Source organism: Haliotis asinina, chromosome 14 (genome assembly GCF_037392515.1).
Source record: "Haliotis asinina isolate JCU_RB_2024 chromosome 14, JCU_Hal_asi_v2, whole genome shotgun sequence".
In the NCBI taxonomy this organism is placed as follows: Eukaryota; Metazoa; Mollusca; class Gastropoda; order Lepetellida; family Haliotidae; genus Haliotis; species Haliotis asinina.
Window position 1 is genome coordinate 941,491 of NC_090293.1, and position 26,223 is coordinate 967,713.

General features: G+C 39.7%; 1 protein-coding gene across 1 annotated transcript; it reads right to left on the minus strand.

Annotated features, from left to right (window-relative positions):
* On the minus strand, nt 1-25,510 carry LOC137261250 (uncharacterized). The gene is made up of 9 exons (XM_067798973.1): nt 25,366-25,510; nt 21,868-22,044; nt 21,045-21,202; nt 17,412-17,585; nt 16,720-16,878; nt 16,156-16,345; nt 7,988-8,079; nt 7,573-7,683; nt 1-292 (listed from the first exon to the last, which is right to left on the minus strand). The coding sequence occupies exons 2-9, from the start codon at nt 22,010-22,012 to the stop codon at nt 86-88; spliced, it is 1,236 nt and encodes a 411-aa protein (XP_067655074.1). The 5' UTR covers nt 22,013-22,044; nt 25,366-25,510; the 3' UTR covers nt 1-85.
* Nucleotides 25,511-26,223: the final 713 nt, after the last annotated feature.

Consider the following 26,223-nt stretch of genomic DNA (forward strand, 5'->3'; position numbering starts at 1 on the left):
TTGAGTATTTATGGAATGACATCAGGATGAGGCAGCAGTGGCGGTACTTCCAGCCAGCTCGCCTCGGTGCTATGGTTCTGGTGGTTCAGGAATTGAGTCTGCACTTGGCCAAGAAGAGAGAGATGTTTTTACAGAGCTCCAGGTCAGTGTCTTGTGGGAAGAGACAAATCTGGTTCTCCAATGAACACAGGGCCTTGAAGTTCTTTGCGCATGGTTTGCCTTTCATCTGCATCTTGACATGCGAGTCCAGCTTCATGTTGTTCTCATCAATGAACATGATGTGTCGCTTGCCCTAGCGGAAAGAATCAGGGCATGTCAGATTGCATGTGGTTGTCAGGTTTAGTCATGTCACAGGATGGAAAAATCACACAGCTACATCCTCTGACTTTGTGTCACAATGCTATCATTGACATTTATCTTACCTTTAACGACATAAATGTCATTTTCTGATTGGCTAAGCGCTCTTCTACTACTTTCAATGTACACCACTTACAAGAGAGGTACATTTCAGTGTACTCCGCTGTCAATGGCCACTCATTTGGTACTTCATGGTAGTATTTCTTTATCTTGAATAACATTGAATCATGCATGATGCACAGAAATTACGGATGTGCTGCGAATGCAAACTGATGGAAGGGGAATCTCTTAAATCATTTTTCTGCTTTTCTTGTGTCGTCTGCAAAATCTAGCAATGGCTATGAAAAGATTTGTCATACACCAATAAATGAATTTTGACAAAACATTCAAATGTAGTCCCTGTGAATATTAAGAAGAGGAATTACACCACAGCAACTTTACTAAGACAATACCTTTGGGAAAAACAGCAGGATGCAAGATTCGAATCGTTTGATTCACACAGGATGGCTGAAGTGTACAATCTGATACCCATCCATCAAACAGTTCCAAATTAACATTGAGGTGTTCGGTAAGATAAATAAGTTCTTCATTGGTCCCTTGGGACCCATGGGTGGATGGACCCTTGATGTTTGTTGATGTTCCCCTCACCCTTGGCTCAGGGTACATAAACAAACATTGAGGGTACTTCGACCCATGGCCCCCTCATGACCTGTGAACAACTTAAAATGTAGTTCTCATGATAACATATATTTATAAACCTAATTCTGATCACTGCCTTTAATGGTCATTATCCTTTCTACTTGCACCAATACCCGGTAAGAGGTTTTACTCCCAATGTAAAACCTGGGAATAGGTTTAACTAGATTTAAGTAAAACCTATTCCCAGGTTTTACTAGGAGTAAACCCTCGTCCCGAAAGTACCGGTTTGGAGCGATCAGCCACCGAAATCTGCATTCACAGGAAAGGAAAAACAAAAACTCTGACAACAGTGTTTTAATTGAAATTGAACGTCATTGTAACACTTCCGTGAGCGACAGTTTGTGTTGTACCGGAATCTCCCTCTGAAGTAGGAACCGACACTGTCGCAGACGTCTGAGTTTTCTTTGGAGCTGAACATGAGAGAACATCTGACGCCATTGCTTGTTGTTGATCACTGGTTCTCTTGTAAACCCTCACTGCCTCGCTTTTGTGACCTACAATAAAAGAATTCATCTTGATAAGTCATTTCAAATTGTACATAACCGTTTGAAAAGCAATTTATATGATATTGTAATCGCTTTGCTTGGGGCCATCATTGGGATTCGAACCCGGATCTTGGCATGTTAACCATAACACATGTTGACATCACAAGTTCTAGCATTTAAAATCGCCAAATTGCAATTTGGCCCAGTCACTTCAAGTTTCATTCGTGTTTTGCAGATATTCATTGAGTTACATACCAGTTTGTTCACAAATCTGTTGCTCGCTTATGTTTGCCTCGTAGAGACGGGTAGCAGCAGTGCATCTGAGCGAGTGGTTCGTTTTCCTTCCTTCAATTCCGGCTTCAGCACATATTCTCTTCACCGTTGTCTGGATTGTGTTGTGGCCCATGGGCGACTCTAGGTACCATTTTCCATCCTTAGGTTTCTTCATCGGGGTGAAGTAAAACGCATTTGCTCGAGTTGAAGATGGTAGGCTGGAAAGTTAAATTGTGTTGACATAGAATCAATTAAGTATGAAATGTTTGCATTTGTCATTTATATGCCCCTAAACCAATGCGTGCAATCATCATCAGGGAGTAAAATTATAAGACAATTTACATGCAGTATGGGTCAAGTCACCCGCATGATGTGATTAAATGAGTGGTATATCTAAAGAATGTATAACATGTATCAGAAATGTATCAGAAAACATCTAATACATACCAAAGTGACTTGTACTTCATGAAAAGGCGCACATAACATCGTTCCGGGTTCTTGGTATTTTCATACGCTCGCACCTTTTTCTTCTGCAGTTTCCTGTCTTTCACTCCCCCGGCATTTGTCTTAGAGACGTCTTCCACATACTGCAGGTACCTGCGGCCGTTCTGGTCTGTATGTGGGCCTGTAATCTGAGGTTGTTGGTGTAGTCTTAAACTCCGATGTTCCTTTCCACCTCTCAAGGCGAAGTTAAGTCCTGGAAAATAAAATTCCGTACACAATTATATAATGTTTATCTATTTTGGTCTTAACACGGGATTCAAAATATCCATCCAAACTTTGTTTGGTTTGGTTTGCCTCAAAGTGAAGTCGGGCATTTTGTTCCAGTTAATCACATTTATTTTCGATGTGAAGGTTTGATTGTAAATGCCAAAATTGCTAATATCCGACTTTTCGACAGGGAAATCAAATGCAAAATGCAACTCACCAGTTAAGTAGAGGACTGTGTCCAGGAGTTTTTGCGGCGTGCCTTCTCCAAGAGCCCCCTTCTCCCACAGAGTGTTCTCCTCGTCTCGAGTTATCACCTCTGCTCCAAGACCAGCTGTGGATCTCTAACGCATGCATGCGTCCAGTGCCTGTCTGCTGTCCTGGAACTCTTCGCCTTCCATCAGATTGTAAGGAGATTTGTTAGCTTTCAAGTCTGACGCTTTTGCCGTGAATAGCCCATACACAGTAACAGCTGGGTAGCAAGTCCCGTCCACTTTCCTCGCCTCGAATAGGAAATACTTTAGGGCTGTATTTATATCTTTAGCAGTCATATCCAGCAAGTCTTCAGTCAAGACGGACGACGACAGCGCGATGTTTGCATCCATTGACCTCGTCCGACGCTCTTCTTGCCATCGCCTGAATACTCCTTTCGCCCAATCATTTTTGTACCTTGTCGTTCTTGGAACACATCGAGATAATTTCCTTTCAACATCTTCCTCAGTCAAAGGTGCCGCGAAACGGAACAGAAAATCATCATCATCATCATCATCATCATCAGCAGCAGCAGCAGCAGCAGCAGCAGCAGCAGCAGCAGCATTGTCATCATCTTTCTTAAACTGCGACTGTGTTAAAAACATTTCGTCTTCGCTCTGGTTTGCCATGGTTAGCAATGAGCGGATTCAAGTAACCACGTGGTATATAACTGACTCACTCACAAAAAACACGTGCACTGCGTGAAAATCCCGTGCGTTTTCTAACTTGTGCATTAGAGTTGCGACATTGCTGTCATTCCGAATGTTCGCGGTATAGTGAGGTCCTAATTCCTTATAACGCAATATTTAAAATGACGGTTTATAAGCAAGAGAAAAAACTTCTCCTCAGTTTTGGTAGAGAATGTAAACCTTCGGGGGTCGGGAAATCCCTCGGGGCTACGCCCCTCGGGATTTCCCTACCCCTCAGGTTTACATTCTCTACCAAAACTTCGGAGGCGTTTTTTCTCCTATACAGCAAAACCCTCAAGAAATATCCAATATGTCCTCATGATAAGACATATTAACAAGGCCCAAAAGCTTGTGACAATTTCTTTTCACTTTTTAGAAAGAATTTTATATGAAAGTGGCTGGTGGGTACCTTGACAGTTAAAGAAGTTGTTTGTCACCCTAAAACACCTGTCCATATACTCAAATGGATGTGATGTGTACTGCACATATGTGGTGTCCCTTGCTACAATGATCCTGAAAATACTGCTCCTCACCCTCACATCATTCAAAATGCACATACATCTTTCCCCATACAGTCACGGATTCACATACTACACACTGTTCCCGATACATAAATCACGCCCAACACCGACACATCATGCCCATACACACATCATGCCCAACACCGACACATCATGCCCATACACACATCATGCCCAACATTGACACATCATTCCACACACACACACATCATGCCCAACATCGACACATCATGCCCATACACACATCATGCCCAACATCGACACATCATTCCTCATATCACATATTGTTCCCTATATACACATCGTTGCCCAGACTACACAATGTTCCCAATACACACATCATGCCCAACATCAACACATCATTCCCCATATGTACATCATGCCCAACAGTGACACATCATTCCCTACACACATCATGCTCAACATTGACATATCATTCCCTATACACATCGTGCCCAACATCAACACATCATTCCCCATACATACATCATGCCAAACATCAACACATCATTCTCCATACACATCATGCCCAACATTGACACATCATTCCCCATACACACATCATGCCCAACATTGACACATCATTCCCCGTACACACATCATGCCCAACATCGACACATCATGCCCATACACACATCATGCCCAACATCGACACATCATTCCTCATATCACATATTCTTCCCTATATACACATCGTTGCCCAGATTACACAATGTTCCCAATACACACATCATGCCCAACATCAACACATCATTCCCCATACGTACATCATGCCAAACATCAACACATCATTCTCCATACACATCATGCCCAACACCGACACATCATGCCCATACACACATCATGCCCAACATTGACACATCATTCCACACACACACACATCATGCCCAACATCGACACATCATGCCCATACACACATCATGCCCAACATCGACACATCATTCCTCATATCACATATTGTTCCCAATATACACATCGTTGCCCAGACTACACAATGTTCCCAATACACACATCATGCCCAACATCAACACATCATTCCCCATATGTACATCATGCCCAACAGTGACACATCATTCCCTACACACATCATGCTCAACATTGACATATCATTCCCTATACACATCGTGCCCAACATCAACACATCATTCCCCATACATACATCATGCCAAACATCAACACATCATTCTCCATACACATCATGCCCAACATTGACACATCATTCCCCATACACACATCATGCCCAACATTGACACATCATTCCCCACACACACATCATGCCCAACATCGACACATCATGCCCATACACACATCATGCCCAACATCGACACATCATTCCTCATATCACATATTCTTCCCTATATACACATCGTTGCCCAGATTACACAATGTTCCCAATACACACATCATGCCAAACATCAACACATCATTCCCCATACGTACATCATGCCCAACATTGACACATCATTCCCCTCAACACATCATGCCCAACATTGGCGCATCATTCCACACACACACATCATGCCCAACACTGACACATCATTCCCCACACACACATCATGCCCAACATTGACACATCATTCCCCGTACACACATCATGCCCAACACTGACACATGATTCCCTACACACATCATGCCCAACATTGGCACATCATTCCACACACACACATCATGCCCAACATTGACACATCATTCCACACACACACACATCATGCCCAACATCGATACATCATGCCCATACACACATCATGCCCAACATCGACACATCATTCCTCATTTCACATATTGTTCCCTATATACACATCATTGCCCAGATTACACAATGTTCCCAATACACACATCATGCCCAACATCAACACATCATTCCCCATACGTACATCATGCCCAACACTGACACATCATTCCCTACACACATCATGCCCAACATTGACACATCATTCCCCATACACATCATGCCCAACATCAACACATCATTCCCCATACGTACATCATGCCCAACAGTGACATATCATTCCCTACACACATCATGCCCAACATTGACACATCATTCCCCATACACACATCATGCCCAACATTGGCACATCATTCCACACACACACATCATGCCCAACATTGACACATCATTCCCCCCACACATATCATGCCCAACATCGACACATCATGCCCATACACACATCATGCCCAACATCAACACATCATTCCCAATACGTACATCATGCCCAACATCAACACATAATTCCCCATACACATCATGCCCAACATTGGCACATCATTCCCCGTACACACATCATGCCCAACATTGGCACATCATTCCACACACACACATCATGCCCAACATTGACACATCATTCCCCCCACACACATCATGCCCAACATCGACACATCATGCCCATACACACATCATGCCCAACATCAACACATCATTCCCAATACGTACATCATGCCCAACATCAACACATCATTCCCCATACACATCATGCCCAACATTGGCACATCATTCCCCGTACACACATCATGCCCAACACTGACACATCATTCCCCACACACACATCATGCCCAACATTGACACATCATTCCCCACACACACATCATGCCCAACACTGACACATCATTCCACACACACACATCATGCCCAACACTGACACATCATTCCCCACACACACATCATGCCCAACATTGACACATCATTCCCCGTACACACATCATGCCCAACATTGACACATCATTCCCCACACACACATCATGCCCAACATTGACACATCATTCCCCACACACACATCATGCCCAACATTGACACATCATTCCCCACACACACATCATGCCCAACATTGACACATCATTCCCCACACACACATCATGCCCAACACTGACACATCATTCCCCACACACACATCATGCCCAACATTGACACATCGCTCTCAATACACACATCATGCCCAACATTGACACATCACTCTCAATACACACATCATGCCATACATGAACACATCATTCCCCTAGTCTCAGTAAACTTAGCCTCAGTACTTTTCATTACATTAAACTACTGTGTCTAACAAAACCTTGTGGGAGGTCGCATCAGGTAACATTTGAGACTGACCAATCAGAACACAGCTTACTAAATTGCGAAAAAGTTCACATTCGCACATACCTTTTGAACTTTTTATCTCAAAAAGGTTCATACCCGAACGATTCTGAATGCTATTTAGCGCACACTCGCTTCTGAGTGATGCACACGGCGTATGCACATGTCCTGATATGCACATCGTTCCCCATACACAAACTGCTACTCAACAAGTATTTGTATGACAACAATAAAGTGTTTAACAAAATTGACAGAATAATTATTGGACATTTACTGATGAATGAAAAACTGCTCTTTCTTAATGTCAGGATTTCATGAATAAGATCATTGCTCTAGCATTTCACAGGATATATATATGCATATGCCACATCTTAACTTCCATATTGTTAATCCATATCGCTCTGATATATCACATGGACAAAGCTCTATACAACAGATTGCCTTTTCCTAGATCAAGGTAAAGCTGAAAGGTCATCATATAATGTTGCACAACTGGCCTCATTTCCTACCTCTACAGTCATCTTCTTATCCAATGATGTCCCCTCAAGGTTGACAGCAAAAGCTTTTACAGTTGGGTCATAATCTTCAATAACACGGCTGATAGAAGTGAGTATCTTCTCCTGAATAACATAGGTGAATTATTAGTTTCAACCAGCCTTTACAAGTAATGTCATATTTATGTCAGAGATGATGAGAATTTAAAGGATATTATTATATTTACCAGTAAGGATGTGAAGTAAGACATGGTTTTGTGGTAAACTGTGAACAGTAAACATAGGAAGGAGTCTACGAGTCAATTTAGAAATCTTGTGAAAGTTATCTCAGTTGAAACTAGATACAGTTCATTTTTAGATAGAGAAAATTATACTTGTGTTTGAAAACTCAGCAATATAGTTAGTCATGAAAGTGAAATATTTTACTTACAGCAGGCTCCTGAGGATCCTGAATATATTCTCTCAGATTCAGTCTGTGAATACAGTACTGTCCCAGCTCTATCTCTTCTATGGTGCTCTCATCTGAACATACAAGAGATGCAATGCAAAAGGATTAAGTCTATGAATACAGTACTGTCCCAGCTCTATCTCTTCAATGGTGCTCTCATCTGAACATACAATAGATACAATGCTAAAGGAGTCAGTCATTAAAGACAGTACATTAAAAACCGTAGGTGCACCTAAAGCAGACAGAGAGTTACGATCAGGCAGTGGTAAAATGCATATTTAACGCATAGCCTTAAACGGAATATACGATGCGATTTTTAAAGCGTTAGTAGCTTTAGGCACATGTAAGAGCAGCGACCTGACTTAACCCAAGTGTTACTCCTTAAATGAAACACCCAGTCATTCTGTAAGAACAACTCTGTTCCCACACGGTGTTGGCATGCTTCATGGGAAGAAAAAGCATGGTGAAAGGTATCTCTGTTACACGTGTAAGAGTAGTCAACAGACCGTGGTAATTCGCACAGAAGGCAGGCAGGCTTCAATCGAAATAGCCATGCAATTTTTATAGCGAGATTAGCTTTAAGGAAATGCAGTTAAAAGTATCAACTTGAGTTTTTTCAAGTGTTACTCCTCAACTGACATATCCAGTTATCTTCCTCAGAACTATTCTTTTCCCACATGGCGTCATCATGCTCGTGGTACTGTGGAATGGTGGACAGAGAAGGATAATATTTCAGTGGCAATGCATATATGCCATGTACACTTAAATGGAAACAGACCACAGTGTCTTTAAAGTGTTACTAGCTTTAGGGAATGCAGTTAAAAGCATAGACTTGAGTCTCCAAGCGTTACTCCGGAACTGACATACCCAGTTGTTCTAACAATAACAACTCATTCCCCACACAACACTGCCATGCCCTGAGGTGTACTTAATTTCCTCGAATACCTGGGTTGCCCTGTTGATGAATTCCAGGAAACTGGTTGCGAAAACACCAGGGCCCAGTCTTCGGTACCATCATAGTTGCACTCCTCAAGGGCAAGACATGTCCGTCTGCCGACATAAAGGTCAGCGGTGACAGTCGCGCAATCAACAGCTGCTTAAGATTTGGGAGGCGCTGACGCATACAGTGTATGTAGTTGAGGCATCATACAAGCTGCTGAATCTGGTATCTTGGCGCCGGAGTGAGTGAGTGAATATGGTTTTATAGGCCACTCACTATGGCAGACGTGTGTGATCCAGTAGAGCCGCCATACAGGCACTGGATCTGGTAGAATGCTGTATCTGGCAGAAAAGCCTTGGAGTAAGTGAGGATGGTTTTATAGGTGCCATGCAGGTACTGGATCTGGCAAAAATGCTGGACAGTCACTGGAGTGGGTATGGTTAATAGGCATCATACAAGCGCTCAGTCTGGTAGAAACGCCTTACAGGCACTGGAGTGAGACAGTATGGTTTTACAGGCTCCATACAGATGCTGGATCAGTTAGATGCACCATACATTCGCTGTAGACAGGAAATGACACTGGAGCAGGTAGGTGTTGCGACAGAGGAGATAGCACCGACAGCTGAACACCAAGGTTGCAGTCGATGTGGTAGATGCGCTGTATAGGCGCTGCAGTGATGAACAGCAGAGGCGCTGTTGCAAAAGATTCCCTGGTTAGGTCATGTGTGGAATGGGTGTAGATACAGCCAGTGACTGCTGAGCAAGCATCTGAGGCCTCAGGAGTAAGACGTCTGCCAGGGAAATGCTGATAACAGCAACCTGGAGAATGGAGAGGAAGCATCAGATGACCTCTAGCTAGAGGACATGAGTGGTGTGGCAAGTATATGGAAACTTGTCAGAAGTGACGCCTGTGTTGCAACTAATACTTCATAGACCGAAAAAAAGTATTAAGTATTAAGTATACTAGTACATTACTTTATGTAAGAAACAGTGAAAAACAGCGAAAAAAATCATGGAAAAGTGCATTATAAACAGTGTGAATGTTGGCACTTATAAGATACCCCACCTCACAAACTAAACAGCATAAGTCATACAGAAAACTACAATATAGCAGAAACCCCAGCAAACACACAGTGAAAAAACATTAAAATAGTAATGGGAAACACACTAGAAACAGTATAATAGTAACGGGATATAACAGCATAAATGAGAATGTTTCATGAAATATGACAAGAACTGGAGACCAGAATCAAGGCTTAAAGATCACATATATTTCTACTGGGTGCAAATACATAAATCACTTATTGGAATCACTATAAATGAAACCCCATCATTAAAACTACCCATTTCGCGCGCCTCTGTGAGGTAATATGAGGGTCTATGCAGAATTCATCTACATTTCATACGGTAAACTATTTCAGTTACAGGTTTGTACAAACCTGAGATCGCGACAGCTGTTGTGAAAAATGAAAGCTATATGTTCTCACAATCTACTATCATTTACTTTTGTCTCCTGCTTTGCCTAGTTTCGGAGTTACAACCCTTGTTTTCAATGACGATTCTGTCAAAACCACTTGGTGTCAGTAGGTTGTAATCTGTGTTATGTGGTATAAACATACACATTATTTGTCATCATTCACTTGATGCTCAGTTAATGAACTTATAACAGGTACAATTAGTGGTAACGCCACTTAGATTACCCAACAAAGGTCCCCATTTGTGATTTCTTGTGTCTGGATCGATCAAACTGTTAACCGATAATACGCTGACTGATTAATTACTTTTATGAGGATTTAAGTGTGGATTTGTCAAAAGGTAGTGTTTATGTATGTATATTTACTAATCTATACTGAATACACTCTGTCGTGTCTGTGTCTGAGTGTAAAAACAACACCCTTCTTTCAAAGAATTAACCGCCAATACACTGACTGATTGCTCATTATTAGCTAACTAAATTACTTTTATAGAAGAATGATGGACAATATGCAATTAGTTGCCAGGTGTGCTATCTTGGGTGATCAGTGAGACTATATACCAGTGTGAAATACCTGAAACAATACATCACTTTTTCCTACATTAGACTGTTAAATGACACTGGTTTTTGTGGATATTGATGAATGCATTCCTCGAACAAGGTAATAGCCTGACACTGCTCCTATAATTTTAATTTCTTTTAATTTTAATATTTGCATTTTGCTTTTATTAAGTTATCATAGCATTCAACAGAATCACTGTTTCATCTTGAAGTATAATGATACAGACAACATACATTAGGGCATGCGTGTGAATTTTGATTCACATAGGAAAACCATAATATTACATTCTTGTTATACATTCGCTATAAGTATCAGCAGATTGCTTATTTTTATTGAGTTTCAAAATGCATACAAGTATGATTATAAAGTAATTAGGATTATAAGACCAAATATAAAGACGTACATTAAGACGTGTCTACATGTGAACATTTACAAACCAAGTGAATTTAGCAAGTGAAGAAATTTATCATGAAGTATTTTCACTTCAACCCCCAGAAGCTGTTATGTTATAAGTTTGTGTCATGCAAAATCCTTTTGGCCTTGAATCAAATACACATTTACTACTAATAGAAAGTAGTTTTGATTTTCTAACTTGATGAAAACAAACCATAATCTCAATAATTCAAAAGTCTTTAGCCCGTGACTTCACGATTTTCAAAAATGGCGGCACCCTGTCCAAGGATAAATGCTATTTAAGTTTGTTTTCACTGACTTACAAAATCAGAATTACTTTCTTGTGATAGTAACATATGTATTTGCTTGATGGACAATAGACATAGACAACAATTTCACTCTTGGAAGCTTGGGTCAATTCAATATTGTCACCTCTATTGTCAACAATTCGGCATATCTTTGTTGACGTCAAGAAATCAGCAAAATGACGAGATTCCTATACATTTCCTATACAACTAACTGAAAATCGTTCCTTCTATGACATCACTGCAGGGATCTAGCGATAGAGTTACGTGACCAATATTAGTGATGAAACTATTGTGTTTATCACAAACACCATCGCTACAACAGTACTACAAACCAAGAAGACAAAGTCATCAATATCCACTGCAATGGTAAAATAACACTGAGGAATATGTCTACAAGTTATGATTGTGCCAAATGTTTTGGTGACTATATAGAGAAGTGGAAGGAGAGTAATTAAAGGTTTTGAAAGTTCTGCTCAATCAGAAACCAGAAACAACCAGAAATTTCAATCTCAGTCAAACTTGTTGCCATGGAAATGCCAAAAATATTTGATTTAGAAATCCAAAAGGCACCCATACACCACCAGATCTATACAGGTGCCAAGTTTGGTAAAGGAATATTGAACGGTGTTGCTCCAGAAAAGAGCACCACCACCAATTTCAGTCGAAGTCAAACTTGTTGCCATGGTAATGCCAAAAATATTTCAGTCAGAAATCCAAAACTACCAAAAGGCACCAGTATACAACCAGTCCAATCTATGTGTCAAGTTTAGTGAAGAAATAATGAACAGTTTTAGAGTTCTGCTCCGGAGAACACCATCACCTATTTCACTCGAAGTCAAACTTGTTGCCATGGAAACGCAAACAAAATCCAAAACTACAAAAAGGCACCACTTGGTCTATCTGGGTGCCAAGTTTGGTGAAGACACATTGAACAGTTTTAGAGTTCTACTCCTGAAAACAGTACTACCAGCAATCTCAGTCTAAGTCAAACTTCTTGCCATGGGCATGGACTAAGTTTGAATTTTTTCCATGGAAATCATGAAAAATATAAATGCTATATATCTGTAAACGGTAAAAGGCACCACTTCAAGATCTGTCTCATATATCTGCCAAGATCTGTTGAAAGATATGATATGATTTTCGAGTTGTGCTCCGGAAACGAAGAGCATCCCTCCATTTTGAAACTAAGTCTGAAACGTCTCCATGGAAATCGAGAAAATAATAAATCACAAAAACCTGTAAATAGCAAAAGGAACCACTTTGGGGTCTGCCACACATATCTACCAACTTTTGCTGAAAGATATTACAAAGTTTTTGAGATGTGCTCCAGAAACGAAACACCTCTCACTTTTCAGACTATGTCTGAAACATTTCCATGGACACCCAGAAAATAATAAATCACAAAAACTTGTAAATACCAAAAGGCACCACTATAGGTCCGGATTGATATATCTACCAAGTTTGGCAGAAAAATATTGAATGGCTTTTCAGTTCTGCTTCGGAAACGAAATACATCTCTCACTTTTGAGACAATGTCCAAAACGTTTCCATGGAAACCGAGAAAATAATAAATCACAAAAACCTGTAAATAGCAAAAGGCACCACTTTGGAGTCTGCCACACATATGTGCCAAGTTTCACGGACAGATATTAAGAAGTTTTTGAGTTCTGCTCTGGAAACGAAACACACGTCTCACTTTTCAGACTATGTCCAAAACGTTTCCATGGAAAACGAGAAAATAATAAATCACAAAAACCTGTAAATAGCAAAAGGCACCACTTCAGCTTCTAATTGATATATCTACCAAGTTTGGCAGAAAAATATTGAACGTTTTTGAGTTCTGCTCTGGAAACAAAGCCCATCCCTCCATTTTGAGACTAAGTCCGAAACGTTTCCATGGAAACCGAGAAAATAATAAATCACAAAAACCTGTAAATAGCAAAAGGAACCACTTTGGGGTCTGCCACACATATCTACCAACTTTTGCTGAAAGATATTACAAAGTTTTTGAGATGTGCTCCAGAAACGAAACACACCTGTCACTTTTAAGACAAAGTCCGAAATGTTTCTACAAAAACCGAGAAAATAATATATCACCAATACCTGTACATAGCAAAAGGCACCACTTTAGGTTCTGATTGATATATCTACCAAGTTTTGCAGAAAAATATTGAACGTTTTTTAGGTCTGCTCCGGAATCCCTCCCATCCCTCCATTTTGAGACAATGTCTGAAACATTTGCATGGAAACCGAGAAAATAAGAAATCACAAAAAACTGTATATACCCAAAGGCACCACTTTGGGGTCTGCCACACATATCTGCCAACTTTTGCTGTTAGATATTAAGAAGTTTTTGAGATCTGCTCTGAAAACGAAGTCCATTCCTCCATTTGAAGACTAAGTCTGAAACGTTTCCATGGAAACCGAGAAAATAATAAATCACAAAAACCTGTAAATAGCAAAAGGCACCACTTCGGGTTCTGATTGATATATCCACCAAGTTTTGCAGAAAAATATTGAACGGTTTTTCAGTTCTGCTCCGGAAACGAAACACACCTCTCACTTTGGAGACTATGTCTGAAACATTTCCATGGAAACCAAGAAAATAATACATCACAAAAACCTGTAAATACAAAAAGGCAAACGAAGCTCACCCCACCATTAGACGAACATCAAATGTTCCATGGAAATACAAAAAGAATAAAAATGCCAAAAATCTGTAAATAGCATAAGGCACAACCATAGGTTGACATTATTATATATATCAAGTTTGGTCTAAAAATACTGAATGGTTTCCGAGTTATGCTCTGGAAACCAAATGATTACAGACGGACGGATGGATGCTTCGACCATATCCCCCCGCATAACATGCCGTGGGAATAAAAATGAAAATGCCAAATCTTTGTAAATAGCAAAAGGCACCACTTCGTGGTCTGCCACACATATCTACCAACTTTTGCTGTTAGATATTGAATAGTTTTTGAGTTGAGCTCCAGAAACGAAGCCCATCCCTCCATTTTGAGACTAAGTCCGAAACGTTTCCATGAAAATTGTGAAAAAAATAAGTCACAAAAATCTAGCAAAAGGCACCACTTTAGGTTCTGATAGGTATATCTACCAAGTTTTGCAGAAAAATATTGAACAGTTTTCGAGTTCTGCTCCGGAAACGAAGCCCATCCCTCCATTTTGAGACTAAGTCCGAAATGTTTCCATGAAAATTGTGAAAAAAATAAGTCACAAAAATCTAGCAAAAGGCACCACTTTAGGTTCTGATAGGTATATCTACCAAGTTTTGCAGAAAAATATTGAACAGTTTTCGAGTTCTGCTCCGGAAACGAAGCCCATCCCTCCATTTTGAGACTAAGTCCAAAACGTTTCCAAGGAAACTGTGAAAATAATAAAATCACAATAACGTGTAAATAGCAAAAAGCATCACTTTAGGTTCTGACTGATATATCTACCAAGTTCTGCAGAAAAATATTGAACAGTTGCTCTTGAAACGAAGCCCATCCCGCCATTAAACTAAGACCAAAATATTACGAAGACTGAAATGAATGGAAAAACAAAAACAAACAAAAATGCCAAAAATCTGTAAATAACAAAGGCACAACCACAGATTCAGATTATTATATCTATCAATTTTGGGCTAAAAGTATTGAACGGTCTTTGAGTTTCACTCCGGAAACAAAATGATTATGGACCGATGAGGCGTCGACTATATCCCCTGCATGCTGGGGGGATAAAAATTTTAACAAAATAAGCCTCAGTACCCAACTGTGAGGCACGGGACATTCCTTCTGTTGATGGGGAAGTATGTAGCAAGGCTCTTTCTGTGTGCATCCCACAGATGACATCCTTACCTTGTCAGCTTGCTAACTGGGTTAACCTCTTTGGTCATGTGGATCCTACTCTGGATCAGAAGGTCCGTTGTTCGAATCCCAGCACAGGAATCAGAAATTTTATGGCTGCTACATTGGCGCCAAATGTGGGGCTGAGCATGTTCAAATAACATTTGAGCAAAATAAGCCTCAGTACCCAACTGTGCAGCCTGGGACGTCCCTCATTTTGACAGGGGAGTATGTAGTAAGGCGTGGAGTCATCCCACAGATGACATCCTCACCTTGTCAGCTTGCTGACGGGGTTAACCTCTTTAGTCACATGGACAAGGCATCCGACTTTGGATCAGAAGGTCCGCCGTTCAAATCCCAGCACGGAACTCAGAAATTTTGTTACTGCTACACTGCTTTCAGCAGTATTCCTGTAGACAGAACAGATGCAGTTTGGGTACAGTGCTGACCTAATCAGTGGGAATCTGGCATTCGACCAACAATCAAACATTCCTTACTCTGGGTCAGTCAGGTCTCTGCATAGTGAAATGTGGCCCCACTGACATTTGATGACTGAGCCCTCCAATCTCCTACACACCAACATGTGTTGTGACTCTCAGCTAATTTGACATTTGTTAACACTCACCAAAAGCGAAGATAATGACAGTGTCAGCATTAGCACAGTTTGTGATTTGTAAGTCAAAGAAGACTTCACATATCCGTGACCAGATGAGATCCAGCATTCCACATGACACATCAATGTTGACAAGGCGTCCAGATTTCTGGAAATAGTCCACAAATGGTCGCACGCTACTGTCAAACAGGGTGGCTCGTCTCTGGGGAAACAACATAAATCATATTTACAGATACCAAAAAATAATTTGTGACTCTCAAGTTGTTTGTCTCTTGATAACGTGGCACTATAACAGCTATAAGACAGCTTCCTGTGAACATTATGACCTATCATGACATAATATGGTTACATCTTATATATCTTGTACATAAAATAGATATCAACCCAGTCAGTGAGCCTGACCATATGACCCATATGACAAATCTAAATACATGCTTCTGGGTACTGGGTTCAGCAAGACACATGCAGCTGACAAACAGTATTTCAGTCAACAAGAGTAAGCTAATTCAAGACAATATTTTAAGATTTCCCTAGATTCATAAACACATCTCTTTACCAGAGAAGCTCTGAGCTCACCTTGGTTCTGCCTGAGTCAGCTTCATCACTCTTCCCTGCCTGGTTCCCTCCTTCCTTCTTGTTCTCCGCATCAGGGGCCTTCACACACTCAGGCTCATTCTTCTTCTTCACCATCTTGTCCAGAGGGATGGAGAAGTTGATGGCAAACGATATGGGAAACTGGGGACAATCAACAGCTCAACACAATCATCATGAAAATTCGGGACTGACGTAGCTATGTAAAACATGAAACTTACTACCGGCACTGCAACAGAGAAGACCTACAATTTATTTCCATATTTTTACCAAATGCATGACAAAATGTGTGTCCAAGCATTATAAGCCCACAAATATAACCCTTTTTATGTGTAATTTAGCTTACAAGCTGCAACTTGGCTGCTTATATGTTGTGTGGTGAAATCCTTACATCCAACCATGTAAATGACAATATCCACAAAATCACCACTGAGGTAGTCACAAGAAACCCTTTCAGAGCTCAGAACTGCCAACAATATTTCACACTACTGAAGTGGGACCGTTTCACAAAGTTATCATAGCACTGTCTGCTGTAAGTCTATGGTACAGTATAGGAGGTATGACAGTCGTAGCGCTACAACAGCTTTGAGAAACTGAGCCCAACTAATACCCTATAAGGCTTAGCACAGTTCCTCACAGTTCAGACAATGAAACAACCTTACACAATGAAAACTTACAGATGTCTCAAAGTTCTTCAGTTCGAAGGTGGGGTCTTTGACAAGTCCAGCACTGCGTACAAGCCCCCGGAGATTGGGCATCAGGTCAATCACATAGCTTCCCTGAGTGTCGGCCTCCACCTCTTTCTTGATTTCATTCAGAGCCCATCTCAGTGTGATTTTTTCTGGGCTCTCCTGTACAGTAATACTGGCATAATGACTGATTGAACTACTGCTGTATTATGATAAGGACTTGCTACTATATGAAACACATTGTTTATTATAAAACCTGCAGACTGGGCCAGCAAGCACGTTTATTGTAAAACCTGCAGACTTGGCCAGTAAACACATGTTTTCTGTAAAACCTGCTATCTGATGGCAACACTCAGGATTCAGAGATAATAGTCATTGGCAAGCAAGATGGGATGGTAATGTTCCCTAGCTCAAAGTCTCACACAGAAAGATTTGCTTCAATGATATTGATTCATATTTCAACATAATCTCATTCCACATTGCAAAACTTTTGCCAGCATGTCCAAGACATTTCATTCCATTTTAATAGCAGCTGCTGTGATACATCATTCAAGTTGAAATGGGTTCATTTGGCATTCTCCATGTTTGTGGACAGATGGAAGACTGACATAGAAAGATCAGATGATCTAGATTGGCTCACAGAAAGAGCACTCCATTCTCAGCCATTAACCCGTGAAGGTCCCGGGGTAGAATAGGCCTTCAGCAACCCATGCTTGCCATAAAAGGCGACTATGCTTGTCGTAAGTGGCTACTAACGGGATCAGGTGGTCAGGCTTGCTGACTTGGTTGGGACATGTCATGGGTTCCCAATTGCACAGATCAATGCTCATGTTGTTGATCACTGGATTGTCTGGTCCAGACTCGATCACTTACAGACCGCTGCCATATAGCTGGAATATTGATGTGTGCAGTGTAAAACTAAACTCACTCACTCACTCTCAGCCATTCCTCACTACTCATACCGCTCTCATGGCCATGTTCATGACTCAATCTTGTCGAAGCACAAAGATGATATTACTCTTGGACTATTTCCAAGGAAACATAACTCTGAAATTCCAATCACAGTTACTCAAAGAAATCTATGAAGCTATTGCCATTGATTTGTCAGTCCATGCATCACCTAACATGACAGACACATCAGACATGGATCTGTAATATTTAATGTCACTATACCTTCACTATTATTTCTGACATTTTTTGTAGCAGTAAACTTCACACATGATGAGTTACGAACATCCAGACCCATTAACTTACAGGACCCTCAAACAATACTGCATGAAAATGTCTTGGGATTTGGTTTTAGAGAATACTTCTTAATTTCCAGTGTCTCCATGGTGTACAACATCTGATAAGAATGTAGGTTACACACAAAGCCTAAGTGAACAAAGACAAGTACTGTTTGGAATCAATAGAATCTAATGGGAATGCTGCAATGATCAGATCAATACTTGAACAAGTACATGACAACGGCAGCCTGTATACATTGATTATCCATGCACTTTCCTCTAACAGACAAAAAACACTCACTTCACGAACTAAAAGATAATTGGAACTATGTTAGCAAACATTACTGTCATTTGTCCTGTGGGCAGATGTTCTCTATGGACACGGTGCATGCTCAAGCTTAACTGGATGCTGTGATGCCCATTTATGTCAAGAGATATTCAGACACATGACACATATTAATATGTGGTCTATCTGTTTGAGGTGTGTTGACAAATATATATACAGCATTGATTCAACACTGGCTGTTCCACATTAAAGATATTTGGAAATCTGATATTGTTTCCAAAACGATTGAACACTGACCTTTCTATATTTACAAATGCGTTGGTATCATATCTGATTTTCTATTTTCAACACTAAAAAGTAATCAAGTGAATGACACCTCATACTAGGGCTGTTACGAATAACTTGCACATTCAAAGCATTGAACTTTATACCTTCATGATGTTTTTTCAAAGGAGTTTTCTCATTTGAATTTAATAAACAGCTTTAATAAGTCAGAATTGTTTCAATGGAAACCAGGAAAAATATAAATGCCAAAACACCGTAAACAGCAAAAGTCACCACTCTGTGATCTGCCTAAAATATCTGCCATGTTTTACTGTAAGATCTTGAATAGTTTTAGAGTTCTGCTCCGGAAACGAAGCCCATCCCTCCATTTTGAGACGATGTCCGAAACATTTCCATGGAAACCAAGAAAATAATAAATCACAAACGTGTAAATAGCAAAAGGCACCACTTTAGGGTCTCCCCTACATATCTGCAACATTTTGCAGAAAGATATTTAGAGGTTTTTGAGTTGTGTTCCAGAAACAAAGTCCATCCCTCCATTTTGAGACTAACTCTGAAACATTTCCAGGGAAAAAGAGAAAATGATAAATCAAAAAAACCTGTAAATAGCAAAAGGCACTACCTTGGGGTCTGCCACACATATCCACCAAGTTTTGCAGAAAAAATATTGAACGGTTTTTCAGTTCTGTTCCAGAAATGAAGCCCAGATAGCATCAGACTAACACCAAAACGTTCCATGGAAAAACATAAAAAAAAAATAAAAATGCCAAAACTCTGTAAATAGCAAAAGGCACAACCATAGGTTGAGATTATTATATCTATCAAGTTTAGTCTAAAAATATAGCACTGTTTCCGAGTTATGTTCCGGAAACAAAATGACCACGGACAGACAGATGGACAGACGAGGCATCAACTATATCCCCCCGCATTACATGCCGGGGGGATAATGATTATTCCTGGGATATCCATATAAATGCTATCATTAAGAGGGTTAGCGCCATGATAAGGTGCATAAGAAACTTTAAATATCAAATGTAGACCCAAATATAGGATCACAGGGTTGTCATGTCCTCCACTTATTTTGATGTTAGGATGTAGCGATCTCAACACTGACAAACTCAACAAACATACACATGTATATCAGAGAGATAGCAAACAGTGTGGCCACACCACTGAAGATGCATGTCATGATTCCTCATATGTTCCATTTTTGTTGCCATATGAGCAAGTATTTTTTCTTTTACAAATGGCTTTTCATCAGAGACAACCTTATAATGGAACTTCTTCCAATAACCCTCAAACTCAATCTGATATCTTGAAATTTGTATTTCACTGTCATGATAATGTTTCATATGTCTATGTATAAGTTCTTTTGAGCTTGTTGACCAATCCAGTTTATGTACTTATCATGAAATAGATATGTTGAAACCAATTAAATATAAGCAGTATCAGTATAAGTTGTGATTGTTCCATGAGTGCCAAGTAAGAGAACTGATATAATAAATATAGCAACACACAACAGTAGTGTTATGAAGCCTTTGAGACTACTGTTGTGGCAACTAATGGTGAAAGCCTATACTTTTCCCTCCAGACTTTGTCAGTATTTTCTTTACACACTGTCAACACTGTTCATATCAAAGGACACTCATGCGAGTCACATTCACGTCAGTATCTGTAATTCAATGTGAAATAAAGTCATTAGGTCATTGTTACAAGCCTCAAGTTAAAAGTAGAAACTTTAGGGGGTCCTTGGATTTAATTACTTTTGCAGTAGATTTCAAGGACATGCAGTAATGTCAGCCCCTTAAGATGAGAGTAGCTCACCTTCACATAGTCAATGATTTCACTTGTTGCAATTCCCCCAACTTCATCAGGATCTTTGGCTAGCTCCTTCAGGATGAGTTTTTCTAAATTTATCAATCGAAACCCAAAGGTCTGAATGAGGTCTTCCACAAGCTTGCCCTTCTTTGTTCCAGGACCACCTAGAGGATAAAATAAAACAGGTTCTTTTGGTTTTTTCTGCACAGAGCATCAGAGAGACCTATATATATTCAAGAATATGTTATTCCACTACATACAGGTTGTAACTAGATACACACTGAAAACAACACCATTTTTTAAGCAATAAATGTAAAATTCAAAGTCATTTCTGGGGTTTACTTAACAACATCACTTAGCTAAATGATCTCAAAGAGCATTTTTGCAACATCTTTTTTGTTAACAATACTCTGGAATTTTTATAAGTCTTAGCACCCTCACAAGTGAGTCCATGCCATGTTCTTCCATCACCATTCTTCATTCAATTTATGAATGGTACATTAATGGCCTCAAAGATATATGAAGCTTGATTGTCTGAGACTTAAAGAACCAGTCAATCATTGTTGTTACATTACATTCTTCTCACTGCAGTAATCTCTGTGATTTGATGTTAAACAATTTCAATTACCTTCATTTTCAGGATTCACCTTTTGGGACATGTGAACCAAACATGTAATCATCTCTCAAAAACATGATTAACACATTACATATGGTTAAAAACAAGATTAAGAGATTGTGAAATTCAATAAATTCATCACCAATACTCTAACACAAATCAAGAGATACAAACACACATACACACATATATATATATACACAGAACACTCACCAAAGACAAATATTATTTGCGGTGAATTTTCATGCAATTTAACTTCATTTCCAATACGAATGCTGACTTTCTGCCGATTGAACAGGAACGCAGTACTGCTCTTTCTTCTCTGTCTTTTCTCCGGTACACTCTTTCCACATCCCATTATCAAGTGTACAGATGGCTGACTTCACAGTCCTGAAGCAATATTGATGCAAACATGAGAGTAAACTATACCTAATTACAAAAGCACAGGGGAACTCCATGAAGCAGTGATCATCAGTGATCATCTACCTCAAACAGTATGTTAACGAGTACTTCCAGTAAACTGCAGGTTTCCATTGGACACAGTATTGCTGTTTGCTTCTGTAGCATTTAAATAAAAAAATATCTATAACACTAATCATGACAATTGGGGTTATATGTTTTAAAATGTACTACTCCAAATAACTAGTATCCCAAGAAACTTGCCTATATTTTAGTTTCCACAGGCGATTAGGAGATGTTTATGACTTCATCATCTTTTGCTCATACATTTACACATCAATAACAAACTTGAAAATATGAGTTACGGCAACTCTCAGACTGAACAATTGGTGGTCATGTCTATCCCTAAACAGTTACGACAATTCTCAGACTGAGTGATTGGTGGCCATGTCTATCACTGAAATGGAACTTAAAGGTTGGGGACAGAAATGAATAATTACAAGATTAAATCTCTGCATAATATATCTCCCAATATCTAGTATACTACAGATACAGTACATCTTCAAGAACCCAGTTCATTGGGCATACAATGACAGAAAGCATTAATCTAAATGTCCCAACTCAATACTTACCCAGGAGTAAAATACCACTATGTGTGAACTGATCAACTTTGGGAACTTGTCTACATGCACAGGGAAAGAAATTATACACTTACATACAATTACATTAAGGCAATGTTGTAACCGATGTCTACGCTTGTATACGTAGCTAGGTAGGATACACATTGTTCAGCTGTCAACATTAACTTCCAGTTCTTGGAATAATGGTGACAATCACAGTATCAGACACACACTGTCAACACTTTTCTCCAGTTTGTTGACTAGGAATTGATCAACAGTTATTAACATTAGTTCTCAGCTTGAGGGACTTACAGAATGATTAAACGTGTAATTGAAAAATTAGCCTATCAATTTCACATACAAGTTCTAGTATAGGTCACTCTCTTCTCGTGGGTTTCCTATTCTTGCAGAAAACATGTTTTCTGCCAAGATCACCGATGCGTGATACTTAGTGGTTGTTTACATCTTTGACTGGTAACTAAAAAGTGGCCAAAGTCTGAGAATGATCAAAATTTTGCAATGTAATGAATATTGGTGAGTTTGTACCAACTAGGAGAAAACATAATTTTTCCCACTGTTTCCTACAGGATTCCTGTCCCTTGCACTTCATAATGTTACTTCCCTGTCATGCCATGAGAATGGGAGATGCCTCAGTAAGTCAGTCAACTTTGTTTCACCAAGTTCAAAAGTGGTAATACACCTAATGGATCATGCAGCTAATAGATGCAGATGTTAGAGGTGGAATCTCTTCATTTAAAAACAAGCATTCATATGATAGGAGACATTCCTTCCCTCTGCCAGATAAATTTATTACCTCCCTTTGCTGGCTCCGCCTTCTCACAGTAGCCAATCAGCTAGGCCACCGTTATAACAGAGCTTGCCAGTGTCAACAAAGGTAGCGGTCGCAACTGCGAAGGTTTGCCCACAGTGCATTCCAGATTTTACGGAAATCATACAAACAAAAATTGACAGGTCCGAAACTTTAAAACAACATATGCAAGAACGCCGTCTAACTCTTCCAGAGAACCTCTGCATGGTTTCTGTTGCCAAGCATTGACCGGTTAGATAATTAAAAAAACGAAAGTGAGTTGTGATTGGTTCGCTCAACTTCCCAGCGTAGACACCTGACTGGATGAAAACACAGTCAAGGGAGGTAATAAATTTATCTGGCAGAGCCGTAGATGCGTCCAGGGTATAGTGGAGACTTATCGGAACGTATACCCTGGAGATACGAAACAGGGTAATAAAAAATAAATAAAAAAATAAAAAAATATGGCTCATCGTTGAAAACACATACAAAATACCCACATGTGGCACGCGACTGCAGTTTTGCAGAAATGATGTCATCAACGCTATTTTTTCTAGGCAACACAATATTTTTGTGTGAAACAGATGAATATATCCTTATCACTCAAGGTTAGAAAAATCAAAACTTTAGATGATATTTAAGATAAAAATTACGTTTTTGTCTTACATCTGCAAAAACCCCTAACAACAGGTTCTTATTTTTTCAGCCAATATCCGTAAGTACCACAAGGAAAGGAAACGCCAGTATACCCTTCTTTTTCCATGCACAGAGAGAAGCGTGTTCTTAGCTATAAACCTTTTGAGATTGATACCAAATGATTAGCCGAGAGCCGTGATGAGGTCTTATACAGTCAAGACGTGGTAGTTACCTAACCTCACCCGATGAAAAACCTGACTATACCACCGGCTTGCAGTGAAATCGTAGACCAGACTGGTTTGTAGACGAGTAAATCCGGTGGATTCGTAGACAAATTGAGCAGTGGATTCGTAGACGTTAGTAAATGATGTTAGTAAACGTTAGTTTGGTATTATTATTAATTATGACATCAGTGCAAACGAAAAGTGTTTGAGTTTGGTGAAATAAAACAATATGTTAGGTAAGTATGATCGGTGTTTAAAAAAAAAAACATGATGAGCGGCGTGCAAATAATATAATAATCTCTGAGTTTTCTGAAATAAATACCAAACTACACAACAGGCAAGTATGATCAACATTCAGCTACGGAAACAAGCCCAGAAGTAGCAGTGGAGAAGGACAGAGCGTGTTGGTCACCGACAAATAATTAACAACACACTTGAATATACACACACTATTTCACAATCAAAACAATTCACTACTTCCTATTCCCACAGAATTGATCAACATTCAACGACACAGACACAAGCCCAGAAGTAACACTGGAGAAGGTGGGTGGGTCGCCGCCAAAATAATTAACAAAACCCAATCAAAACAACTCACTAGTCCCTAGTGGTTTATCAAAATTAATATGCTTGCAGAATAATATTATTCAATTATTTATACACGTCTACGAAATCACCGTCTACGAAACAGTCTGGGTTACGAAATCACCGCGTCTGCGAACTGGTTCAGTCTACGAAAACACCGTCTCCCATACCACCGCATAACGGGCCTCGGCAAGTCAGCTGATAACCAGAGCAAAACATGCTGGTTTTACATCCTCGCAAAGAGGTTGACATTGTAAGTCCGACAGTCTTGTCCATAGGCACACACTAGTATCTCTTAAAGAGCACACACGTGATACATATCATGAAGGCTTAATCAAAATACTGTGAAAATTATCATTTCACCCAAAATATTATTCTGCATTTCCTGCTGTCATTGTGGGTGTCCACCTTTCCATCATGTCTTGAATTTTCAACTTACAGTTTCGTTAATTGATACAGCACTCTAAGAACACGGACAGGTTCACATTTTCATCAACAATGATTATGAAACCACGAACTCAATAATACATTTGATGAACTTTATCTTCTCTGAGTGTTGTCATGGCCGCGATTAATATTCGTCTGCTAAAAAGATGGCGATGGCGGTAAAATTCGTGACGTAGAGCACAAAAATTACATGTACTACTTTCTTCACCACAATCATGACACGGTGTTGAATGAACAATGTCTTTTGATGATCTCCCCAAATAATATGTAAAAACACTGCAAATAATACTTTTGATTCGTAAATGATATTCACTCATTGGTGATCTATACAATAACCTTGGCGTTCAAAATATATTTCATGTCATATAAGTGGTGTTTGTTGAGAGCAGACGTGTCATGGAGATAACTATACATGTACCGAATTTATACCACGTGCTATTCTTAGTGTGATATTATGTTTCGCTGTATATACACGTTTACTTATTTGAAAAAGAGAGAACAAATATAGTATAATGTACTGTTAACTCTTTCAGACACAACAGTTATTTTTGTTTTTAGTGTTACGTGACTGGTCCATTGTTGGCTTCCGTGTCATTTGGTTTCCTCATCTAATGCTCATTGTCGCTTGTGTAAACTCAAGTGTTATTATGTGAACACGCCGCTGTTGGTTTTGGACCTACGCAGTAACGTGTACCTACAACAACTAGCCTCACAGAAGTCTTTGAAAGGCACTTAAAAGTTGGAGAAACACTTAAAAGTTGGAGAAACACTTAAAAGTTGGACAAACACTTAGAAGTTGGAGTAATACGGATGTCTGACTCACATATGGTTGTAACAACTTCACGCCCGA